Here is a 21,728-nt window from a genome sequence, read left to right on the forward strand (position 1 = left end):
GCCAGGCTTCTCGCTTTGACGAAGCTCGAGGTATCGATTCACGCTTCCGCTGCTCGACAGCACTTGCCTCGCAGATGGCACGAAGCCGACTTCCCACTGGCCTCTCGATGCCCGGCTTGGTCTTGGGGCCGAGCCAGGCACGAGAGACCGGTGCGACATCGGTTTACATGGCATGTGTTGAGCGAATGCTGGCGGCTCGCCGAAATGCATGCTTGAGCTACGCTTCGTGTCATGTCTGATAGATGATTCGAGCCGCGAGACAGCTCGGACTCTCTTCCCAGTGCACGCATCTCATTGCCCTCACAGCGCCGCGATGCCCCAAGCGAAGCCCACGATGCCGACGAGATGCGCCGCGTAGATTGCGCCCTTGCGCTGCATGTGTCTCTTGCTCGCGCCCGCCGGGTTTGGGAGGCCCATAATGTTGCAGAACACGTGTGCGGTGAGCGGCGCGAGCAGATTGCCGGTGCGCAGATGCAGGAAATTGGCGTACCAGCCGAAGATGCAGGTGTAGGCGAACTGGATGGCTTTGAGAGGAGAGAGGTTAGGGCTGACGATAGAGATGCGCAGCGAGAGCCGAGAAGGGAGAGGGGCAATACATCGAAGAGGAAAGCAATGCGGAGTGTTCGCACGCAGAGAAAGCCCCGACGCTCTCTCGCACGCTTGCTCCCTTGCTTCTTTGCGTCGTCCCTCTCCGAGCAACTCCTTCTCAACCCATGCTCAGCCCGGCCTTCCAGCTTCGCTCCGGCTGTACGTGTGTCTACAGCTCCTTTCCCTCGTGTCTCATCACGTAGCAGATACACTCACAAGCATGCGTGACCCCTCTCACCAGGCCCTCTCTCGTCTTTCCGGAATCCAGGTACGTTTCATACGCATGATGCACGTGTGCTGTTGGCAGGAGAAGCGTCGTCAGTGACCCCGTCCCACTGCGCTTCGCCTTGCCGCTGCGCTTGCCCTGCTCTTCTCTTCGAGGAGCGACGAGGTGTGCTCGAGCGCTCGAAAGGAGCAAAACACGGGAGAGAAAGAAGCAGACGCACCGATGGCGAAGTACAGCGGCGTGGCGAAGATCATCACGCCGCCTTTGGCGCCTGCAGCAGCTGTGAGCGCGAGGATGCAGCCTCGGAAGATGACTTCTTCGGTGAGCGGGCCCTGCGTAGGCCCGTGTGTCAGCCTGACGCACGCAGCGAGGGAGCTGGCGTAGCTTTGCTGTGCCGCTCGAAGAAGTGAGGAGAAGAGGGGCAAAGGAAAGTGACACTCACGACGACGTAATTCCTCAATCCCCACACATTGTCCCACTTGCCCCTCACGTCCCGCTTGTATTCGAACTCCTTCTGTCCCGGCAGCTCCTCATCCAAGCCTGAGACCAGTAGCGGCCCAGTGTAGAGCGTGGCCGTGAGACCGAGGGCGTAGCCAATCGAACGCAGGCCCGAGAGCAAGTAGGAGGAGAGCGAGGGCTCAAAGGGTGCCGAGGACGTCAAGAGCGAGGGAGTAGGCAGCGGCATGCCGAGCGCGGAGAGGAGCGAGAGAAGACGGAAGAATGGTCGCTTCGAATGACTTTCGAGGGTCAGTCGAGTAAGAGGAGCACGGGCGGGTGTGAGCAAAACGCACCGACTCCCGAGCGGCGCCGGCCTGCCACAGCACTGCAATGGTGGCGCCCACGCCTGCCACACTGACGATGCCCACGGTGCGCAGCCGCGCATACACGACGTCCTCGTCGTTCTTGCCGCGCCGCCGCGGCGCCGCGTCGGCGGCGGCCGAGGCGGGCGTGTCGTCGGCGCCCACGTCGGCGGAGGAGGCAGGCACGAGCGAGCCGACGCGCGTCGAGGCGGAAATGTAGAGGCCGCCGACGTAGGAGAGCGTGAGGAGCGAGCTGCACGCGGCGGACTGGAGAGGTGTGAGGAGCGGCATGACTGGCCCGGCGACCGCGCAGGTGGAACGTGGTGAGGAGGCAAGGAGCGGCGCCGCGCGGCTCTGGGCGCGTGCTGTGGAGGCCCGATGCCGTCCACGCTGTGTTCCCACGGCGTGAACAAGGGCCTCGAGACGCTGCCCGCGCACCCCGACCTCACAGTCCACTTCTCCCTTCGAAGCGCCAGGCAGTCTTCGGCCATGGCTCAGGAGCCAGCTGGAGATAGCATGCTTCTATTCCAGGCGTGCTTTTGGCTCCTGACGCCTGCTCCTGACCCCAAAGCTGGTCGGGCGTCAAAGTGCTTCTCGCAGCGCTGGGAGCGCCTCGTCTCGAGCTCCCTCGCCCGCCGCGGCGGCGCGAGAGCGGCGATAGGCCGTTAGCGCGCCGCCGGCACGGCAACAGCGCAGACGCAGACGCAGACGCCGAGGCTTCCCCGCATCTGCTTTCCTGCTGCACCCCTGCTGCTTCCAGCCTTCGCTCCACCAACACCTCCAGCTCAGGCCTTCTCCATCTCTCACGTCTGTCCGCCTCGTCTCTGCGTCCGGACTCTCCGTCAGGCACGCCTCGCCGCTGTCGCAAGTCGCGCTCGTGCTGAGCACGTCGGGTGTCTCACACGCGCCACAGCCACACCCGTCACCTCACTCTTGGCGCGCGTGCAGCGGCACCAAGCCTGGCCACGCGCGTGCTGGTGCGTGCGTGCATGCCGCGAGCTCAGTGCGCTCAGTGCAGCAGCCTCAGCCCCGGCCATCCCAAGATCTCTCGATTCCGCAGAGTGGCTTTCAAACAGCGAGACACTCAGCAAGCACGCAGGGAGACTGCCTCGTTCCCTGCGCAAGCCGTCACGCGTGCTTCCGACGCACCGGCGCACGTCCCGCGCTGAGATCTCGGCGTGAGTGCGGCCAGACAAGTGCGCCCTCGTCCAATCTCTGACACTTCGCTCCTCACCTTTGCTCCCCATACCATCTCCTGCCCATCGCGACGATTCGCTGTCCCATGCGCCATGGCACTGCGCCATCTCGCCCTCCTGCCCCTGGCCGTGCGTGCTTATGCAGCACGACGAGCCGGAGCGAAGCAGGAGCGAAGCGAGTCGCCAGCGGCTACGACACATCAGCGCCTCAAGGGCAAGAAGCAGGGCAAGAAGCTAGACGAGCTGGGCAATCCCTCATCTGAGCGCAGAAGGAAGCCTCCGAAACAGCTGGACCTGGACTCAGCGGAGGAGAAGGGGCTTCAGCTAGTCGAGCTCAACACCCTATCTTCCGCACCTGCGTCTCCGCCCGCGTCAAGATCCTCTCCTCTCCGTAACCAGCTTCCTCGTACGCGTCCACGTTTCCGTCTCAGACGCCGTCTCGACATGTCGACGCCTCGTTCTTTCGCGCTTCGCACCGGCGGCGGCAGTGCAGGTCTAGGCAATGAAGCGCCTAGTCCTGCCGCTCTTGCTCGTGCTCAAGAACTGCGTCTTGAACGTCAAGTACGTGCTGCGTATGAAGCTGCCTGCCTGGCGCTGTTCGCCGAGAGGCTGCCCTATGAACTGCAAGTACGTGAACCCGCCTCTCTCTCGTCTCCACGGCTGCAGGGAAGGCTGATGTGAGCCACGACCTTGCAGATGCACGTCCTCTCCTTCATTCCCATCCGTCATCTCGTCAAGAGCATTGCGCGCGCCGATCGCTTCTACGCCGATATGGTGGATCGCTACGTGCGCGGCTGTGTGTGGCGAGAGATGCGCTGTGAAGAAGAGGGCACGGGCAATCGCTTGATCGTGAGTCTTGTCTGCCAAGCAAGACTGCAGAGAATCGTGGCGGGCGCCAGAGAGCCACGCTGATACTGCAAGTCTTTCTGCAGTTCGAAGCACAACGTCCAATCGACACACTGACGACCAAGCACATCCTCTACTTCTCTCATTTTGGCCCTGAAGAAGCCGCGGCCGGCAGCCATCTTGGCGGCGGCATCACTACGCTGGCGCACTTCAACTTCCTCCCTCCCAGATCCACCGCTCGATCTTCGTCGCGCGGCGGCCGCTCTCGTTCGACGTCCAAAGCTCGGGAGCAGGCCGGCAGTGTCCCGAGCGGGCGCTACGCTCCTCATGGCGCGACGTATCTCGAGGCAGAACAGCGCTCAGACGTGCCTTACAATCTGCCCGCCTCTCTGCAATCTCGACTCAACAACGCGCGCCTCTCCTCGTCAATTGCTCCTGTGCCGCAGACGTTTGAGACGCCCGAAAGGGCGGAGGAAGGACCGGCGAGAGTACTGCCTCGCACCGGCGAGACACAAGAGGTGCGGCCACTACCGCCTCAAGCGCACGCGCAGGCGCAGACGCAGACACGACGAACAACAGCGACAGGACAGCACAACGACCTGCGCGACTTTACCGATGTCTCGGCGCCCAATCTTTGGCGCGAAGGCAGTCGCAGCGCGGCGAGATTGGTGCACGATGAGGAGCCCGATGTGCCTGCTCTCGACGCTCAAGCGACAGAGCGAGAGCACGAAAGCGAAGAGGAAGATGAGGACGCCGCACACGCCGAGGAGGAAGCGACGACTTGGGATTCCCTCGGCTCCGCACTGGACGCCTACGACTGGGCCGGACCCATTTCCTCTTCGCACCCTTCTTCCCGCTCGCGGCGCGCGGCAAGGCAGCACTGCGCCTCGGCTCACTCGCCGACGTACCGCTTCCAGCTGGATGCGCTCGACTCGTTCGAATCCTGGTGTCTCTCCCTGACGCTGCAGCGCCGCGAGCGTGCTCCACAGGGAGTGCCGAGAGATGCGACGCGACAGGTCAGGTATGGCACTCAATGGCCTGCGCCCATGCGATGGGAGAAGCGTGTGGCAGAGGGCCTGGATCGCGTCTTTCGAGAGTTCTTCGTGCCTCCTCCGGCGACAGCTTTGCCAGCCGTGCATGCCGCTGCGGCTTCCTCCTCTTCCTCGAGTGCTCGCGTCTCAACAAAGACGCAGCCACCTCCGGAGCGAGTCCTCGAATTCGACGGGCCCTCATGCGTCCTCTCCATCCAGCCTCACGCGCATGCGCACGCCTCGTCGGCACACCCGGCCACCTCCTCCTCGTCGCACGCCTATCTCTCCTTTCCCTCGCTCGCCGACCAGTACTCGGCCGGGCAGGCGCGCCGCGTCGAGCTGACGTTTCACGTGCCCGCCGTGCGCATCGGCGCCGCTCGCCTCGCGGCGGCGCTGGAGGATGTGGCGAGCGATGTGCAGCGCGCAAAGGAGGCGCCGAGGGCCATGGGCTGGAGCACGTGGGGCGCCGGCACTGGCGGCAACTGGCGCGCTCTATGAACGCGCTTGCCGCCGCGCCGCCGCCCCTTTCCCCTTCCCGCGCCTTCTTCGCTTCAATCCTTCCGCTTTCACCCCCCATTGACTGCCCTCCCCCCAACCCCCTTCTTTCTCCGACGTTCCTCTGCCTCGCCGCCGCCCTATCATGCTTCCCATTTCAACTCCGCCGTGTCCCGACTCCGCCTCCCACGCCTTCACGACCGCCTTGCATCCCTCAGTCGCGTATCTATCGCGCCCGAACGACGTCTATTGCCTCCTTCTCTCGCCTCCCTTCTGCCGCCTGTTCCCCCCCTCCCCCCCTGTAGCTGTTCTCCTCCCTTGGCCCACTGTATTGCCCCTCGCGCGCGCGAAGCTAATGCTGATTCTTGACCCGCTCCCACTCGACTGCGCTGCGTCGAGCGTAAACGAAGAAGCGAGGTACAACGAGCATGAGCAAACGAAGCAGAGTTGATGGGCGGACGGGCGACGCTTATTGCGCCTTGGCCTGTCTCTCCGCCTTGCGCAGTGCGCGTCTGCGCACGTCGAGCGACGAAGCTGCGCGAGTCGGGTCGTCAGGGCCGTCTCACAACGCAAGAGCATGGCGGCGTGGATGGGCGCGGCAGACTCACTATACTGATAGTTGAGCAGCCAGTTCTCGCTGGGCAGCAAGTTCGTAATTGCCCAATCAGCCAGTGCATGTCCCGGCCAAAGCGTGGCGCTGTACGGTCTCCATCCCGCGCCGCCACTCGTGCCAATCTTGGCAAGCACAGTCTTGACGTAGCTCTTGGGCGTCGGCACGAGCCAGTTTGACCGACGAATGCCCGACATGGCAGAGACGACGAAGTAGGTGTTGAGACACGTGACGCGCACGCCCGTGCGCGCGTTGGCTTGCTCGGCGCCAAGACACTTGGAGAACGTGAGGAGGAAGGACTTGGAGGCGGAGTACGTGGACAGAAGGGGAGTGGCGAATTGTCCGGCGAAGGAACCGAGGTTGAGAATGAGGCCGGACTTGCTGAGAGAGGGGAGAGGAGAGGGAGAGGGCGGGGAGAGGGCGGGGGCACCTCCTTTCAGCTGTTGCCCGCAAGATGAGAGGCTCGAACAACGGGAAGAGGCGAACTCACCGAGCCTGCATGCCCGGCAACACCATGTGCGTCACGCGCACCAGCGCCGCAACGTTGACGGCGATGATGCTCTCGTTCTCCTTTGCGTCGCTCGTGGCAAAGGGCACGGGCATGGCATGCGAGACGCCCACGTTGTTGACCAGCACGCCAATTGGCGTGCCGCTGGAGATGGAGGCGGACAAGTGCTCCCAGCCCGCGTGCGACGCGTCGGAGAAGTCGAGAATGAGGAGCTCGATCTTGGCACTGGGAGAGGCGCGAGCTGCCGAGGAGGGAGAGGAGAGGGTGATGGGTTAGTTCGGGGACTGATAAAGCGTATCTGTGGCAGAAGCGCTCATAGGAGCAGAGCGATGAGAGCAGCAGCGAGAGATTGACTGCTGGAACGTGACCCAGGGTGCTGTACGCCGCGCCCTCGTGCCTCGCACATCGCCCGCTGGTTGCAGTGACACAGGGGGCTGTGCGCCGCGCCCTCGTGACCTCGCACATCGCCCGCCCATGCCAGATGCCATTGTGCGCCGCCATGCATCCCTCTCCTTGCTTCTCACTTGCGCTCAAGACACACCCACAACTCACCAATCTCCTCGGCCACGCCCTGCAGCTTGGCCTTGCTGCGGCCCACCAGCGTCACCTCGAAGCCCTTGGCCGCGAGCTGGCGCGCAAACTCGGCGCCGATGCCGTCCGATGCACCCGTGATGAGTGCGCGGGGAGCCTGGCTGCTGAACCTGCGCAGCGAGATGCCGCGGGCGAGGAAGAGGGAGTGGAGAGTGAGGAGGAGGGAGAGGAGCGGCCGGAGCAGAGTGAGGGCGCCGACGACGACGAGGAGCGTCTGCAGCAGCGAAGCATCCTCTGCAGGGGCGAGAGGTTAGCGAGAAGAGCAGACGGGGAAGGAGGGCACTACGTACGGAGGAGAGCCATGCTGGGTGACTGGCGAGTGGGATGCGGTGGTGAGAAGTCAGGAAGCAGGCTGCTCAGCGCTGCACGCACGGACGGGCCATCGGTGCGCGGCGCGCGGCGGCGGCAGCTCGGCTCCGGCCCGCGGCGCGCATAAGGCCGGCCGGCAGCGCTGCTCTCTTTGCTCGCAGCCAGCAAGCGAGTTTCTGCTGCTGCGCACACATGCCACCGAACTTGACAGGCCTTGTGTCTTGCTACAGCGCAGCACAACTCCGGCAAAGGAGAGCAATTGGAGCCGGCGCCGAGCGAAGAAAGTGTTGGGGTCGCTTGGCGCACGCGACTTCCTCCGCGGCGCGTGCACAGAGCCGCGGCTTTGCCTCTCTCGTCTCTGATGCCCTTCCGAGCCACTTTCCTCGAGCGCCGCCTCCTCGCTTGCATGCTACAGTTTCCTGGCACGTGAAGAAGTTCAATGCTGCCCTTTTGAGGCTCAGCCTGAGGTTAGTCGTTGTTGGAGCGAGAAGCAGATGTAGGCTAGACTTCTGTGAGGGCGGTGCAGCTCCGAGTTCCGGCGGTGGCCTCCTCGCTCCTCACACTTGCTTCGCGCGACAGCACCCAGCCGCGCGAGCTCCCTTCTCTTCCCCCCACCTCGCGTCCCACGCTCACATCGGCCCCACGTCCCTCTCATCGGCAACTCGTCTTCACACACCGCATCTACGGCCCCCTTGCTGCCGGTCCGCGCACCAAGAGTCCGAGTGTGTGACCGGCCACGCTCTGCGTTCTGCCGCAACAGACACGACCTCGCACTTTGCCTCCAGCTGCTGAGCCATCGCCGATCATGTCGAGCGCCAACGCTCCACTCGCCTCGTCCTCTTCTCTTCACGCCGCTCCCTCCTCAACCTCAATAGAAGCTTCATCAGCAGCGCTCTTCGCCTCGCTGCTGCGTGCGCCGCGTGCGCGTGCGCCTGCCTCCTCCGCAGCCGTGTGCGGCGCAGACGAAGCCGCGTCGGCCTCACACTTCACCTCCCGCGTCCTCGGCCGCCGTCTGCAACTGTCCAACCCCGAGCGAGCGCGTCCTGCTGCGCCGTCAGGCACACTCGCGGCGCGCAAGCTGCAGCGCCGAGATGTGCGCGTTGCCAGAGAGGAGCGCAGAGTGAGGGAGGGCAAGGCCGACAAGGGCAAGGAGGAGGTGGGAGCGAAAACGAGACTAGAAGAAGAGAGGAAAGAGAAGGGAAGGAAGGAGAAAGGCGTGCTGAGTAGAAGGGAGCGAAAGATGTTGGGCTTGGAGCCGAGCAGCGAGAGATGTTCGTGAGTCTGCCCTCTTCTCACTCCTTGCTCTTGCCTTTCGCACCATGTCGATGCGGCCACTCATCGATGCGAGAAAACAGATATGCCTCTCTCCTACCCATTCACGCACTCTGGCGTCCTTACGCTCAAGCATTGCTGGGTCTGGTAGACGTCGAAGGCAAGCCGGTGCCGAGTGTTCTCTCGCCCGTTCTCGAGCCGGCAGTCGCAGACGACAGCGAGGGGCAGAGAGAGAAGCAATGGCGCTGGCACGTCCATCCCCTCGCCATGTCAACGATGCAAATGAGCTTGGTCAAGGCTGAATTGGCCGGGTGCTGGATCACCGGTGCGTCGGCCTGGTCCCTCCTCTCTACATCGACTGACACGCTGACCTGACCTCTCTCGCTCGAACTCCTAGTCTCACGGTCAGCGAACCCCGCGCTCGTCGGCATCTCGGGCCTCTTGGCGCGTGAAACAGAAGGCACCTTCGTCATTGTTGCTCCTCCACGCCGGCCTCAAGCGACGGGTGGCACGAGAGAGAAGAGAGATGGAGGTCGGACGTGCGGTGCGTCTATGCCTTGCCTCGGGTCGGTGACGAAGCGCAAAGAGCGAAAGCTGATTGGATTGCGCCGAAACGACAGTGGTCCCAAAGCGCAACACTACCTTTCTGATCTCCGTGCCTCTGCCCCCTCTGCCTTCTCTGCCTTCCCCCGCGTCCTCATCGGCATCATCGCTTGCCGGCGCCTCGCAGCCTGGCTCCGCCGCTGCCGCTGCTGTGCAGACGCTCGACTTTCCGCTGCACGGCCAGCAGATGTGCTACTCGCTCGCGGCGCGTGCGACGCGCAAGTTCAAGGGCAAGAGGAGCATTGATGTGTGACAATGCGATCCCGCGACAAGAGCATTTGCAGGCAATTTGCGCCGCCAATTGCGGCCCAAAGAGGCGTGCGGAGCGATGTGTCGAGCTTGGTCGATCGGCGGTGCCGCTGTTGCAGAGATGAGATGCACGCATGGGCGACTGAGGGAGCTGGCGATCGCTGATCGATGCAAAGGGGAGCGCTGCGCCGTCGCCTTTGTGGTGCGGGCGGAGAAAGCGCCGTCGTAGAGCACTTGTTCAGGCGCACATGGCGCGACATTGCGCCTCGACGATGAGCCTCAGACGGGGAAGAGGCGGTTGGAACTTGAGGCGCACTGCGCGAGCCGTAGAGAGTCCCATGATCGTGCTAAAAGCAGGAGGACACGGAGAGACGCAAGTCTTGAGCCTTGATGCCGCATGCTCGGCGTAGGTCGTATGAGGATGCCCATCGGCTTGGTTCCTTCTTTTCCCTTCGTCTCTCTCTCTCCCTATGCACATCCCCTCCAGCCTTCGACCCTCCTAACGATCCCGGCCCAAGTCCGGAGCACCTCGTATCTAGCCGCCGGAATCAAATTTCCCAATGTGCTCTGCCACAACAAGGCGTTGTACGCTCGATGCCGCGTCTTGTTTGCCTCCAGCCACGACTCGTAGAACGGCGCCAGCAGATCATCCTGCGCCGGCGCGGCGGGCTTCGTGGCTGCCTTGTGCGCATCGACTTGCTCGGACGAGGAGGTAGAGGCAGGCGGTGCGGGCGCAGCGCCAGCGCCCGCGACGGCATTGGCGAGCACGAGGCCCTCCTCGAAGGCGCGCAGCGCATCGCCAAAGCGCAGATTGTTGTCGGCCCAGAAGCGCTGCGTGAGCGCCTCGGCACGCGCGCGCGCCAGACGATGCACGAGCTCGGCGGCCTCGAGGCGCGCCAGAAGACGTTGGAAATAGGCCGAGTGCGCACGACGAGGGACGAGTGGCGCGGAGAAGCGGGAGCGCGGGGGCAGGGAGAGGAGGGCGGGCGAGAAGGAGGAGGAGGCGGAAGTGCTGGCGGCGTTGAACTCGTGCAGCGAGTACGGATGAGCTGCGCCGCCTGCGCCTGGGCTGCGCTGAGATGGCGCAGAGGGCGCAGATGCAGAGGAGCTCTCGGCGGGCGCGAATGCGGAGCCGACGAGCAGCAGGGGCCGGATGTTGGAGACGGGGTGCGCGGGGCCGACGAGGTCGGCGCCGGGACGAGGCAGGAGGCGCGCCCGACGCGCCAGTTGCCGAGTGGCTGGAGCAGAGGTGGACATGGCGCAGAGTGCGCAGGCTGGTAGAGAGGCAGATGAGCAGTGGGCGGTGGGGTGGTCGTGGTGGAAAGGCAAGGCAAAGGCAGCGCGGCTCCAGCGGCAGCGGGCGGGCAGAAAGCGGCGCGCTTCCCGGCCGAAAGGCGCGCGCGAAGCTCGTGCCAGCTGGCGGCGCACAGACCTCGTCCCGCTCTCTTCTCTCTCTCCTTTCCGCCCTGTCACCACCTCGCCTCGAGTCCGGGCATCATGCGTCGTCTCTTTCCACTCAGCGCGCTCGCGCTCCTCCCTCTGCTGCTGCTCGCCCTCAGCGCGCTCCCTCGCGCCTCCGCCGTGCGCCACAGCGACTTTAAGACGTGTGCCGACTCCTCCTTCTGCCGTCGTCTTCGCCGTCTCTCCTCCCTCCCTCTTCCTCGTCATTCTCCCTACTCGCTCGGCGACATTCAGTTTGCCGCCAATCGTGCAGAGCTGCGTGCGCCCGTGCTCAGTGCGCTACACCCCAACGTCTCGTTCGAACTCGTCCTGCGCTTCCATCGCGATGGCACGGCGCGTGTGCAGATGGACCAGACGGGAGAGCGGCACGCGGGACACCGGCGCTACGATGAGGCCGAACGATGGGCGATTGATCAACAGCCTGTGCCGGCGGCCGAGGGCACCGTGTTGCTGGATGAAGAGGACAATGAGACGCGCGTGACGTGAGTGTTTGGGCGTGGCTTGGCCGGGCCACAGTGACACTGCTCACTGTTCGGCATCGCCGCAGCTTCGGCCCAATGGGCCGCCTCACTCTCATCCTCACGCACGCTCCCTTGCGCGCCGTCTTCCTGCGCGACGGCGAGGAGCAAGTGGTGCTCAACGACCAGTCGCTGCTGCACATGGAGCACTTCCGTCCTCGGCCCGCCGTCTTTCCCACGCCCAAGGCTGAGCCCGCAGCCGACGGCGAAGAAGCGGCCGTGCCGCAACTGGTGCTGCAGAAGAAGCGCGCACTGCTCGAGGCAGGCCATACAGAGACACACGCCGAGTTCTGGGCCAGCTTCGAGCAGGAGGACGCCGGCGAATGGCAAGAGACGTGGTCTGGCAAGCCCGACTCCAAGCCCCGTGGCCCCGAAGCGCTCAGTCTCGACATTTCCTTTCCCAACAAAGCGTTCGCCTTTGGCCTGCCCGAGCATGCCAGTCCGCTCAATCTGCGCGACACGCACGGACGCAAGGAGGGCGACTTTAGCGATCCATACCGCCTGATGAACACGGACGTGTTCGAGTACGAGCACGACTCTCCCATGAGTCTCTACGGCTCCGTTCCCGTCCTGCACGCTCAAGGCGCAAACGGCGCCGCCTCCGTCTTCTGGCTCAACGCAGCAGAGACGTGGATCGACATTGAGCGCGTCGAGGGCTCGACGCAGACGCACTTCTTCAGCGAGAGTGGCATTCTGGATCTCGTCGTCTTTCTCGCGCCGACGCCGGCGCAGAACATGGCGCACTTTACGCGCCTCGTCGGACGCACCGTGCTGCCGCAGTACTTTGCCATGGGCTACCACCAGTCGCGCTGGAACTACCTCACGACGCAGGATGTGCTGGATGTGTCGCATGCGTTTAGCGAGCAGGATGTGGGTCCGACGAGAAGAGAGGATAACATTGACGAGAGCTGACATCATCCTTGCCGCGCAGATTCCGATGGACGTGATGTGGCTCGACATCGAGTATTCCAAGCAGCACATGTACATGATCTGGGACGAAGTCACCTTCCCCGATCCTGAGCGCATGATCCAAGGTCTCGACGACGAGGGGCGCAAGGTGAGTTAGCGAGCACAGCCGCACCGAGAGTCACGCATGGCTAAGCCTCTCTCCCTCGCGCGCAGCTCGTCATCATCGTCGACCCGCACTTCAAGCGCACAGACGACTACTTTGTGTACAAGGAAGCCAAGGAGCTAGGCGTGCTCGTAAAGACGCCCGATGGTAAGGGCGAGTTCGAGGGATGGTGCTGGAGCGGCTCGGCGAGCTGGATCGATGCGTTTGATCCAAAGAGCTGGGAATGGTGGGCGAGCCAGTTCCGCCTGGCGAGCAAGAAGCTGCGCGCCAATGCCCGGAATGTGCACATCGTGAGTGTGGCCGCGCGCAGCAAGATGCGCAGCTGGACGCTGACGCGGGGGCTGGCATCGCAGTGGAACGACATGCAGGAGCCGTCGATCTTCAACGGTGCGTGTGTGGCGCAGAGAGGATCTGTCGCAACCCTTTCGCTCACGCTCCGCGCATGTAGGTCCGGAGGTGACGTCGCCCAAAGACGTGATGCACTACGGGCCCTGGGAGCATCGCCACCTACACAACATCAACGGCATGGTGTTCCAGAACCTCACGGCTCGTGGTCTACGCGAGCGCGAGTCGCCTGCACGTCGTCCTTTCACCCTCGCCCGCTCTTGGTGGGTCGGCACGCAGAAGTACGGCGCGACGTGGACGGGCGACAACCTGGGCACGTGGGAGCATCTGGCCGTCAGCGTGCCCATGATGCTCGCCAACAACGTGGGCGGCATGAGTTTCTGCGGCGGTGAGTGTCTCGTCGTGGCGTGTTGACGGGGGCCACTGCTGAATGCCCTCTCTCCGCAGCGGACATTGGCGGCTTCTTCGGCAATCCCGAGCCCGACATGCTGGTGCGCTGGTACCAAGCCGGCATCTTCGAGCCCTTCTTCCGCGCACACGCCCACATCGACACCAAGCGACGCGAGCCCTTCCTGCTGGACGAGCCGGAGCGCAGTGCGGTGCGCGAGCTCATCAAGCTGCGCTACAAGATGCTGCCCGTGTGGTACGCGGCCTTCAAGGAGAATGCCGCCAGCGGCCTGCCGATCCTGCGCCCGCAGTACATGATGTTCCCCACCGACGTGGGCGGCTTTGCAGTCGACGATCAGTACTACCTCGCCGACTCGGGCCTGCTCGTCAAGCCGGCCGTGCAGAAGGACGTGACGTCGGTGGATGTGTACCTGGGCGAAGAGCAGGTGAGCAGCTCGCCTCCCCTGCCTTGTCTTCTCCGCGCTTAACCCAGCTCGTGCGCAGGTCTACTACAACTACTTCACCCACGAGGCATACCACGGCGCCAGCGGCGGCAAGCGCGTCTCGGTGCCGGCGCCGCTAACGGGCGAAATGCCATTGCTGCAGCGCGGCGGCTCGATTCTGCCGATCCGCGAGCGCGTGCGTCGGGCCGCCGAGCTCGGCTGGCGCGATCCTTTGACGCTCATTGTGGCGCTCAACAACGAGCTTCGTCGTCCTGTGCGCGCCGAGGGTCTGCTCTACCTCGACGACGGCCAGACGTACGAGTATGAGCAGGGCGCCTTCATCTGGCGCAAGTTCCTCTTTGCCTCGATGCACGACGGCACGCACCTGCTCAGCAGTGCAGACGAGGCTCGGCGTCGTGAACTGACGACATCCGAGGTCGACGAGTACGCTACAAGTCTGCCGAGCAGCTACAACGCCACCGACAACGCCTTTGCGCGCAGCATCGCAGACGTGCGCATCGAGCGCGTCGTCGTGCTGGGCCTCGAGAAGAAGCCGAAGCGCGTGCGCATTCTGGCCACGGGCGAGGAGCTCTCGTTCAAGTGGACGCCGGGCGCGGCGGCGACGTCAAAGCCCATGATCGGAAAGCCGGGCAAGGCTAGCGAGCTCATCATCAAGGACCCCGCCGTCAGCGTCATTCGCGACTGGGCCATCGAGATCGAGGAGTAGAAGCAATGCGTCGACGCTCGCGAGGTGCGACCGGAGCAATGCAATCGTTCAAGTCAACTGCGGGCGTGAAGAGGTCGTGGTGTGGTGTGACGGAGCGGAACAGGGCACGCGACGAAGAAAGAGCTACATGGTGTGTGCGACGTGTCGTTCCGCATGGGCGGACCAGAGCATGCGGCGGCGAGGCGAAGAAGGTGACGGGGCGCGAGAAACGAGCCGAGCGAGGCGAAAGTGTACAGAACAAGACGCGGTGACGGGCGTAACGAGGGCAATGTGAACGGAACGCGAACAGCGCCAAGCAACGGCGAGGCGTGGCGAGAGTGCGGTCGAGCCGGACCGCGCCCGCAAGTGAGGCTGTTTCCTAGACGACAAGCTCAGTCGCAAGCTGCATCTTGTCAATCTCCTCAAACTCCTTGATGCGGCGCTTGCGTGCTTGCGTGCGAGGCGTGTCCTATCACAGGCGACGATGTCAGCTCAGAGGCCGCGAAAGGAACAATGAGTGGCACTCACTGCATCGGCCTCGCCTTCGCTCTGCTGCTGCTCCTCTTCCTCCGCATCACTAGACGCGCCTCCCTTGCGCTTGCGCGACGACGCAGACGCAGCTTTCTTCTGCGGCGCCTGCTTGGCTGCTTTGGCTGCGCGCTTGGGCGCCGGCTTTTTGCCCTTGCCTTTGGCGGTGCTCGCAGCAGCCTTGCCCTTGCCCTTGCTTCCTCCAGGCGGTCTCGAATCGCTCAGATCGCTGGGATCGTCGCTCTCCTCCTCGTTCTCATCCTCTTCCTGCCCTTCTCCCTCGCTGTCGGAGATCCTAATCATCTTCTGCTTCTTCCCGCCCTTCTTGCTGCTCGCAGCACTCTTCGGCTCCACTCTGCGCTTCGGCAAGAACTCTCGCATCTGCTCGACGCGCAAAGGCTCGCGCGCCCGCGAGGCATACGTGTTCTTGACTGCCCTACGGCCCGTCTTGAGCGGCGAAGAGGACTTGGTCTTGCCTTTGCCGTTCGACTGCGACGCAAACGTCTTGGCGCGTGCACGCGGCTCGAAGGCGAGTCCATCGTCTGATGAAGCTTCGGACGCTGAATCGGTGCTCGACTCTGGCGCCGATGCGGCCGACGAAGCGTCGCCGCGCTCGCTGGTGACGAGGGACAGAGACGCAGCGATAGAGGTGACGCGCGTGCGCCCGCTTGTGCGCCGAGCGCTGGGCGAGGCAAGCTTCTCCACGCGCGTCGCCAGACGAGAGCTGCGGCGCGAGCTGGCGGAGGAAGCCACTGCTGGAGCGGCAGCGCGAGCTGCGGCTGGCGGACGAGTAGAGAGTTCCTCGAGCAGCTGTACGGGCGACGAACGTGTCGAGAGACTGCCGGCAGGCGGCGGCAGGAAGGGCGGCGGCGAAGTCGACTCTTCTTCTTCTTGCTCTTGCGCCTCGAGCTCCTCGAAGTCGGGGCACTGTGCTAATGGCGACTCGGGCTCCTGCGCCACTTCGTCGAGCGCAAGTTGCATCTCCTGTGCATGGAGCTTCATCTCGCGACGCTCGCGCACTCTGCGTTCCGCCTCTTCGAAGCCGAATGGATCAAGATCTGCTTCTTCCCAGCGGATCTCCTCCTCCGCCCCTCCGCCGTGCTTGCCAGCCACCTCATCGACCGCCTCTTCTTCCTCCTCGTCCTGCGAGCGCAGCAGCTCCGAGGCTCGACGAGATGTCTCGGTGCCGAGTAGACGCGCCACGTTCTCCTCTACCGTGCCATCCCGGACGCTCTCTCGGATGAGCGCAAAGCGTCCGCCTTCCTCCTCCGTCGTCAAAGGTCGCTGAGGCGGCGGCTGCACGCGCGGCGCTTGTCGCGCAGACGATCCACTGGGCTGCGCTGCACGCTGCATGGCTTGACGCGCCAGCGAAACTTCGCCGACGGCGGAGCGGAGAGGCACCAGGGCGACCTCGTCATTGCCAAGTAGAGGGTCGCTGGAGTAGGCGAAGCTGTCGGCACGCTGACCGAGGCCGGCGTCGTCAAGCAGCGAGCGCATACGAGGCTGCAGCGGCAGCGGCGAGGGACTGCTTGGCGCTGCGCCCGAGTGTGGTCCACGACGGAGAGAGGCGAGCGGCGTGCTGTGCAGCGGACCCTCATCGAGTGCGGCAGCAGACGAGTCGTTCTCCTTGTGTGCGCGTTTGCGCGCAGCGGGCGACGAGCCGGGCTGCTGCAGCAAGGTGCGCTTCTGTCGCGCCATGAGTGCCTCGTGCGTCGAGGCAATGCGCGCCTGCTCCATCGCTGCAGCCTCATCGCGATCGCCTGCGCCAGGCGCGCGCGGCTGAGTGACGCGCAGAGGAGAGGAGACGGACGAGGTACTGGCGTTGCCGTCGAGCTGCTGCATGCTCATCTCGAGCGCGTCGCGCAGGAGCTGCGCATCGGTGTCGTCGCTGCCGCTCGCAGGAGGCTCTTCGACAGGCTGAGCACGAGGCTTGAGCGGCTGCTTCTTGCTGCGCGGCTGCGACGCCGAGCTGGCAGCGGCAGCCTCGACGGCCAGTCGACTGGGCGCGCGCGTACGCGCCGAGGCGCGACGCGGCAGCTCATCCTGTGGCGAGCTGGCGCCCTTGCGCACTGGGAACGCCTTTGTGCGGGCGGCAGCAAGCGTCTCGCCAGCAGGCGATGAGGAGCCTGCGAGCGGATCCGAGGAGGCGAAGATCTGCGGCGGCGGCGCGGCGGCGCTGGAGCGTGGCTGCGCAACGTGTGGCGCAGCAGAGGCGGCGGGCGAGGGCTGCGAAGGCGAGAGACGCTGACGACGCGGCGGCATGGCTGCTGCGTCTGCTGCGGCCGTGGCGGGCAGCGCGGAGGAGAGCGTAGGGCGGCGGCGTGCGAGGATGGTGGTGGTGCTGAGTCAGGAGGCGAGCGAGTGGCGCGTGATGCACTCAACGCGCGTGCCTCGGTGGAGGGCCGAAGCGCACGGCCAGAGGAGGCACAGGCGCGTGGCGTCACGTGCAGCGCAGCCGGCCGTGGCCACAGAGCGGCGCGCCTGATGCTCCTCGCCTGTCCTTCTCGCCTCCACCACCCGCCGTTGCCCGCCATGTCGCGCTCCGCCATTCTCTACGACACACAGCTCACCATCACCGCCATCGACCCCGACGGCAAGAAGTTTGACCGCGGTGCGTCTCTTCTCTGCCCTCCTCCCTTGCCTCCCACTCACGCCCACGTCTTGCCAGTCTCGCGCATCGTCGCGTCCTCGCCGACAGACTCGACGCGCATCCTGCTCGATGTCGCCGTCGACATCTACCCGCTCACAGTGGGACAGAGCCTCAACTTCAAGCTGGCAGACTCGCTTGCGCCCGACGGACAGGAGGAGGATGCGCGCGAGGCGTGGCGGAGAGAAGGGCCGAGTCTGGCAGATGAGGCGGCATATGTCATGTACGGCAAGGTGAGTGCAGGCTCCGAGTGGATGCGCCGTGCTATCGGGCGAGCAGACCCGCGGAGAGGGGGAGGCCAAGCAGAAGGCTCAGCGAGAGATGTCTGTGAGGGCGAGAGAGCCCAGAGAGAGACTGGTCCATTGGTCTCGTGGCGTCTCAGAGCAACAACGACGCACGCAGCGCGCTTGCAGTGCCTGCGCGCGTGGCATGGCTGCAGCTGCTCGAGTCTGGCTTAGACTTTGATTGCATTCCCTGCTGTGCAAGCGCCGGAGCCTTGAAGACGTAGCGGCTGTTGCGACGTCGGTGCAGCATGTAGGTCTAGGACCGAAGCTTGACTGGCGTTTTGCGCATGCTGTGGCCACAGTGCAAGTTGGACAGAATGCTATGAGCTGCCTGTGGCAGGTTGCGGCATAGCAGCGATGCTCGGGGGGCGCAGTCGCCGTCGCTGGGGCAGCTTTCGGCGGCGGAGCAGACACGTAGCAAGAGGTCTGGCTCGGATCTCACATCCGAGCGAGACAGCCCGCCGGGCCATGCAGGGCTGAGGGTCCCAAACAGCCGGCCTGCGCGCACAGGACGGGCAGGGCCAGGCGTGCTCCCCTGAAAGGACTGGACGTCGGCGTGGCTTGCGAGACGGCTCTGGGTGCAGATCCGATGTCGGTCGGATCCGCGTCTCTCGGCCCCGCCGTGCTCCCTCGCGCGTCTGCACCTCGCATTCGTTCTGCGCGTCAGTCAGCCCGCTGATGCCCCTCTTCCGCTCCTCGCGCACAGGTGTACAAGTACGACGAGACGACGTCGCGCGTCGTGACGGCGTACGCCTCGTTTGGAGGGCTGCTCTTGGCGCTGACAGCAGACGCCGATGCACTGGCAAAGGTGGCGGTGGGGAGCGGCGTGTATCTGCTGCTCAAATAGATCGGGATGAGAGAAAGAGCAAGCGTGGCGCGAGAGGCAGGAGCGGGGCTGGAAGAAGCGCCGAGGTGGTAGATGCTTGAAGAGATAGAGGGCGTGGGGAGAGACTGCAGCGCTAGCTCGATCGCGAGCGATGTCAAGGAGAGGCTAGTCTCTTTGGAGGCGGGAACAACGGCAGGCTCGACAAGAAGACTCAGTCTCGAGAAGCAGGCGAGACCTTACATGCTCATTGCGCTCGTGTCCACGCGTTGCAGCTCGACAAGGCGCGGACTGAGAGGGTCCAACTACGGCACCAGCTGCGTCTCGCTCCACTCGCCGCCGTCCTTCTCGCTCTCGCTGCGCTCAAACAGACTGCGCCTGTCGCGCGCCAGATCCACCACGTCGACGCGCGTCGGGTGGAGCACCACAAGGGCAAAGCTGGAAGAGCGCGGGGATCAGCGTCGGGTGTGCATTCCCGCGAACGAGGGAACTCACTTCTTCTCTGCGAGCGCCAGCAATCGCTTCTGCTCCTCATCCGCCTCCTTCTCCTCCTTTGCACTCGGCAGCTCCTTTGGCCATTCCGTCTCTCCCACTTCGTGCGCCGCCTCTCCCTCTCCCGCGCCCTTCACATCGCCCTGCGGATGCTTCGATCCGGGCGTGGGCCGCGCAAACGAGGCGCGCAGCGAGGGCGAGAGCTTGGCAAAGATGCGCGAACGCTCAGCCGCCCAGTCGAATGTCTCGCCCTTGGAGGAACGAGGGGCGAGGAAGGCAGGTGCGGAAGGGTTGCTCGACGAGATGAGATGCAAAGTGCCCGAGATGCGAAACTGCGAAGAGAGGCATAAGCAACGTGGCAGCTGGCAGATGCAGGTGAGCGCGCACCTGCAGCTGTGCGCCCTCGATCCACCATGCCACGCAGCCCTCGGCCTTGCCGCCCTTGTCCTGCGCCTGCTGGATGGCCACGGCCTTGGGCGCGCGAATGTCGGTAGTGGTGAGGAGCGAGTCGGAGCGCGCAAAGCCCTTGTCGGCCGCCTCGACGCCCTCGGGCGTGTCGGCGCGCTGCTCGTTGAGGAAGCCGCGGTGCACGACGTAGCGCGAGGAGAGGGGCGGCGTGGTGAGGACGTAGTAGACTGGCCGGCGCGCAGGAGGGTGTTAGTAGTGAGAGGAGAGACAGAACCGGCAAGACGCACGCGTGCTCTTGTCGTTGCCAATGTGCTCGCTGATGCTGCGTGCCAGCAGCGTCTTCCAGCGCGGGTCGGAGAGAGACATGACAGGTGGTGAGTGAAGGGTGGTGAGGGTGCGGAAGAGAGAGGCAGGCGGCGCCGGTAGCGGCCGCTCAGGGTGCGGCTGAGCAAGCAAGTGGAGGCATGCCGTGCGCTGGGCGCACTACAACGTCGCTGTATTCGCGAATACACCCACGGCGAATACGACTCGCTTCTCGCACGACACTCGACTTGCGCTGCGCTCGGCCTTTCGCTCGGAGCCGTGCGCAGCCGCTCCTCTGCCTTTCCTTCCACCACACCGCTGCTCTCCCGCCATGTCGCTCGACATCAACCCTGCCTCCGAGGTGGGAAAGGCTCTGCACCGCGCCATCCAGGTGGACCTCGCCGAGCGCGGCTGGGCCAGTGCCGACGACGGTGGGTGTGCTGCCGCGCTTGTCATCTGCCACTCCGCACGGCGCACTCCACTCACACGTGTGTTCCCGCGCGCCACAGATCTGCTCGCCGAGTTCGTCGTCGTCATGCTGCAGAACCACAAGACGGCCGCGCAGGTCTCGGGCGAGCTGGCAGAGCTCGTGGGCGCAGACTACGACGCCAGCTTCGTCACGTGGCTCTGGACGACGGCGGAGGCACTGCTGCGCGGCGAGGCGGCGCCGGTGAAGGAGGAGCGCCGGAGCGCCAGTCCGGCAAGGGTGCGCTCGTGAGTGGCGTGCTCATACTCCGTCGCAGCAGCGAAAAGGTCACTGATGCGAGCTGTGTAGGCCGGTGCGGGAGAGGGAGAGCCGTCGATCTCGCTCGCCGGTGCGCAACGCACCTCGAGGCGGCAGCTCCTACGTGCCACAACAGCACCAGCAGGCGCCACCACGAGCACGGCGCGCCGAGCCCGAGCGCGGTGGCGGCGCACTTTTTGCGCGAGCGCTGGGGCGGGCAGGCCGACAAGAAGCGGCGCCGCTGCGCTCGGGCGGCGAGGAAGTGAAGCGCGAGTACCCGGAGAGTGGAGAGCAGATGGACCAGCAGATGGGCAACGGCCTTCCTCCGCCGCGTGCACCTCGAGGTATGAATGCTGGCCTGCGAGACTATGCTGCGCCGCCTGCACCAAGCGCCAGCGCACCTTCCATCCTCTCGCGCTTCGCTGTGCCCGATCCTCGCGCCTCGGCCTTTACGCCCGCCTCGCAAGGCGCAGCGATGCCGACAGCAGCAGCAGCTACAGCAGAGGGCTCCGCAACGTCGCTTCTGGCACGCTTAGATCCCATGCTGCCTCTCAATGCGCTGCCAGTCACGAGCGTACCGAGCGCGCCCGCACAGCACTCGGCGCCCTGGCCTTCTACGCCTTCCGACGCCTCCCTCTGTCGCTACGGCCTGCGCTGCACCAACCCGCTCTGCGTTTTCTCGCACGCTAGTGCCGCCGCCATTGCCTCTTCCTCTTCCTCGTCGAGCAACGGCATGGCAGTCGACGAGCCACTGGTGCTCAACGCCTCGCCCTGTCGCTTCCAGGCCGCATGCACACGCGCAGACTGCGAGCGCAGCCACGTCTCGCCCGCGCAGGCCGTGCTGGCAAAGAAGAACGGCGGCGCACCGGCGGCGGCGGCTGCACCGGCCGCAAACGCTACGCAGGAATGTCGCTATGGCGCACGATGCACTCGCGCGGATTGTCGCTATGCACATCCCGGCAAGCCGACCTCTGGCGCGAGCACGGAAACGTGTCGTTTCGGCGTGGGCTGCACGCGCGGTAAGTGGTCCTGCTCTCGTCTTCCCTTTCTCCTCTCTCCTGCACCTGCTACGAGGCAGACACTGACGCTGGATCACTCTCAGCCGACTGCAAGTTCGCGCATCCGCAAGGCCGGACACTCGACATCGCACCGCCAGATACGGAGATGCGCGATGCCAAGCACGTCTCGGAGCGCTTGCGGCGCTTTGCAAGGGCGGGAGAGGGAGAGGGAGAGGTGGAGAGGATCATCCCGGGCGAGGCGTAG

The 21,728-nt window shown here is 64.8% G+C and overlaps 10 protein-coding genes across 10 annotated transcripts; 5 read left to right on the top strand and 5 right to left on the bottom strand.

The window, feature by feature from the left end:
- Positions 1 to 132: 132 nt before the first annotated feature.
- Positions 133 to 1,948, bottom strand: FA09DRAFT_330333 (Abi-domain-containing protein). Its single transcript, XM_025742561.1, has 5 exons — positions 1,606 to 1,948; positions 1,257 to 1,541; positions 1,035 to 1,146; positions 805 to 885; positions 133 to 524 (listed from the first exon to the last, which is right to left on the bottom strand). Exons 1-5 carry the CDS (start codon positions 1,903 to 1,905, stop codon positions 301 to 303), a joined length of 1,002 nt encoding a protein of 333 aa, XP_025597952.1. The 5' UTR covers positions 1,906 to 1,948; the 3' UTR covers positions 133 to 300.
- A 1,306-nt stretch (positions 1,949 to 3,254) lies between these two features.
- Positions 3,255 to 5,185, top strand: FA09DRAFT_360989 (hypothetical protein; the record flags this gene model as incomplete). Its single annotated transcript, XM_025745298.1, has 3 exons — positions 3,255 to 3,437; positions 3,507 to 3,659; positions 3,743 to 5,185. The coding sequence occupies 3 exons, from the start codon at positions 3,255 to 3,257 to the stop codon at positions 5,183 to 5,185; spliced, it is 1,779 nt and encodes a 592-aa protein (XP_025597953.1).
- A 248-nt stretch (positions 5,186 to 5,433) lies between these two features.
- On the bottom strand, positions 5,434 to 7,213 carry FA09DRAFT_330335 (NAD(P)-binding protein). Its single transcript, XM_025742562.1, has 5 exons — positions 7,182 to 7,213; positions 6,853 to 7,125; positions 6,283 to 6,541; positions 5,791 to 6,173; positions 5,434 to 5,716 (listed from the first exon to the last, which is right to left on the bottom strand). Exons 1-5 carry the CDS (start codon positions 7,192 to 7,194, stop codon positions 5,652 to 5,654), a joined length of 993 nt encoding a protein of 330 aa, XP_025597954.1. The 5' UTR covers positions 7,195 to 7,213; the 3' UTR covers positions 5,434 to 5,651.
- A 409-nt stretch (positions 7,214 to 7,622) lies between these two features.
- Positions 7,623 to 9,521, top strand: FA09DRAFT_43275 (hypothetical protein). Its single transcript, XM_025745660.1, has 5 exons — positions 7,623 to 7,667; positions 7,780 to 8,475; positions 8,556 to 8,797; positions 8,870 to 9,013; positions 9,093 to 9,521. Exons 2-5 carry the CDS (start codon positions 8,006 to 8,008, stop codon positions 9,326 to 9,328), a joined length of 1,092 nt encoding a protein of 363 aa, XP_025597955.1. The 5' UTR covers positions 7,623 to 7,667; positions 7,780 to 8,005; the 3' UTR covers positions 9,329 to 9,521.
- Positions 9,522 to 9,792: 271 nt separating this feature from the next.
- FA09DRAFT_334458 (hypothetical protein) lies at positions 9,793 to 10,581 on the bottom strand (the record flags this gene model as incomplete). The annotated part of the gene is made up of 1 exon (XM_025743732.1): positions 9,793 to 10,581. The coding sequence occupies one exon, from the start codon at positions 10,579 to 10,581 to the stop codon at positions 9,793 to 9,795; it is 789 nt and encodes a 262-aa protein (XP_025597956.1).
- Positions 10,582 to 10,784: 203 nt separating this feature from the next.
- FA09DRAFT_330340 (hypothetical protein) lies at positions 10,785 to 14,618 on the top strand. Its single transcript, XM_025742563.1, has 8 exons — positions 10,785 to 11,267; positions 11,333 to 12,173; positions 12,235 to 12,360; positions 12,426 to 12,665; positions 12,729 to 12,762; positions 12,824 to 13,108; positions 13,168 to 13,553; positions 13,612 to 14,618. Exons 1-8 carry the CDS (start codon positions 10,822 to 10,824, stop codon positions 14,275 to 14,277), a joined length of 3,024 nt encoding a protein of 1,007 aa, XP_025597957.1. The 5' UTR covers positions 10,785 to 10,821; the 3' UTR covers positions 14,278 to 14,618.
- Positions 14,619 to 14,635: 17 nt separating this feature from the next.
- On the bottom strand, positions 14,636 to 17,046 carry FA09DRAFT_339170 (hypothetical protein; the record flags this gene model as incomplete). The annotated part of the gene is made up of 2 exons (XM_025744186.1): positions 14,636 to 14,725; positions 14,785 to 17,046. 2 exons carry the CDS (start codon positions 17,044 to 17,046, stop codon positions 14,636 to 14,638), a joined length of 2,352 nt encoding a protein of 783 aa, XP_025597958.1.
- A 270-nt stretch (positions 17,047 to 17,316) lies between these two features.
- FA09DRAFT_319342 (RNA polymerase) lies at positions 17,317 to 18,610 on the top strand (the record flags this gene model as incomplete). Its single annotated transcript, XM_025740938.1, has 3 exons — positions 17,317 to 17,395; positions 17,453 to 17,664; positions 18,422 to 18,610. 3 exons carry the CDS (start codon positions 17,317 to 17,319, stop codon positions 18,560 to 18,562), a joined length of 432 nt encoding a protein of 143 aa, XP_025597959.1. The 3' UTR covers positions 18,563 to 18,610.
- Positions 18,611 to 18,843: 233 nt separating this feature from the next.
- Positions 18,844 to 19,839, bottom strand: FA09DRAFT_360994 (hypothetical protein; the record flags this gene model as incomplete). Its single annotated transcript, XM_025745299.1, has 4 exons — positions 19,726 to 19,839; positions 19,418 to 19,665; positions 19,034 to 19,362; positions 18,844 to 18,976 (listed from the first exon to the last, which is right to left on the bottom strand). The coding sequence occupies exons 1-4, from the start codon at positions 19,802 to 19,804 to the stop codon at positions 18,844 to 18,846; spliced, it is 789 nt and encodes a 262-aa protein (XP_025597960.1). The 5' UTR covers positions 19,805 to 19,839.
- A 233-nt stretch (positions 19,840 to 20,072) lies between these two features.
- Positions 20,073 to 21,728, top strand: FA09DRAFT_339173 (hypothetical protein; the record flags this gene model as incomplete). The annotated part of the gene is made up of 4 exons (XM_025744187.1): positions 20,073 to 20,172; positions 20,251 to 20,455; positions 20,517 to 21,484; positions 21,568 to 21,728. The coding sequence occupies 4 exons, from the start codon at positions 20,073 to 20,075 to the stop codon at positions 21,726 to 21,728; spliced, it is 1,434 nt and encodes a 477-aa protein (XP_025597961.1).

The sequence above is a fragment of the Tilletiopsis washingtonensis genome, assembly GCF_003144115.1.
Source record: "Tilletiopsis washingtonensis strain MCA 4186 unplaced genomic scaffold FA09scaffold_12, whole genome shotgun sequence".
Classification (NCBI taxonomy): Eukaryota; Fungi; Basidiomycota; class Exobasidiomycetes; order Entylomatales; genus Tilletiopsis; species Tilletiopsis washingtonensis.

Excerpts from the sequence above, each read along its gene's own strand:
- FA09DRAFT_330333 (XM_025742561.1), bottom strand. The coding sequence starts at position 1,905 with ATGCCGCTCCTCACACCTCTCCAGTCCGCCGCGTGCAGCTCGCTCCTC. Across the intron at positions 1,147-1,256 it reads GATTGAGGAATTACGTCGTC|GGCCCGCTCACCGAAGAAGT; the intron begins GTGAGTGTCACT and ends GGGCCTACGCAG. Across the intron at positions 886-1,034 it reads GCCGCTGTACTTCGCCATCG|CACACGTGCATCATGCGTAT; the intron begins GTGCGTCTGCTT and ends TCCTGCCAACAG.
- FA09DRAFT_330335 (XM_025742562.1), bottom strand. Across the intron at positions 6,174-6,282 it reads TTGCCGGGCATGCAGGCTCG|CAAGTCCGGCCTCATTCTCA; the intron begins GTGAGTTCGCCT and ends CCCCTCTCTCAG. Across the intron at positions 5,717-5,790 it reads GCTGCTCAACTATCAGTATA|CTTCGTCGCTCGACGTGCGC; the intron begins GTGAGTCTGCCG and ends CGACTCGCGCAG.
- FA09DRAFT_43275 (XM_025745660.1), top strand. The coding sequence starts at position 8,006 with ATGTCGAGCGCCAACGCTCCACTCGCCTCGTCCTCTTCTCTTCACGCC. Across the intron at positions 8,798-8,869 it reads GGCCGGGTGCTGGATCACCG|TCTCACGGTCAGCGAACCCC; the intron begins GTGCGTCGGCCT and ends TCGAACTCCTAG. Across the intron at positions 9,014-9,092 it reads GAGAGATGGAGGTCGGACGT|TGGTCCCAAAGCGCAACACT; the intron begins GCGGTGCGTCTA and ends CCGAAACGACAG.
- FA09DRAFT_330340 (XM_025742563.1), top strand. The coding sequence starts at position 10,822 with ATGCGTCGTCTCTTTCCACTCAGCGCGCTCGCGCTCCTCCCTCTGCTG. Across the intron at positions 12,174-12,234 it reads ATGCGTTTAGCGAGCAGGAT|ATTCCGATGGACGTGATGTG; the intron begins GTGGGTCCGACG and ends CTTGCCGCGCAG. Across the intron at positions 13,554-13,611 it reads TGTACCTGGGCGAAGAGCAG|GTCTACTACAACTACTTCAC; the intron begins GTGAGCAGCTCG and ends GCTCGTGCGCAG.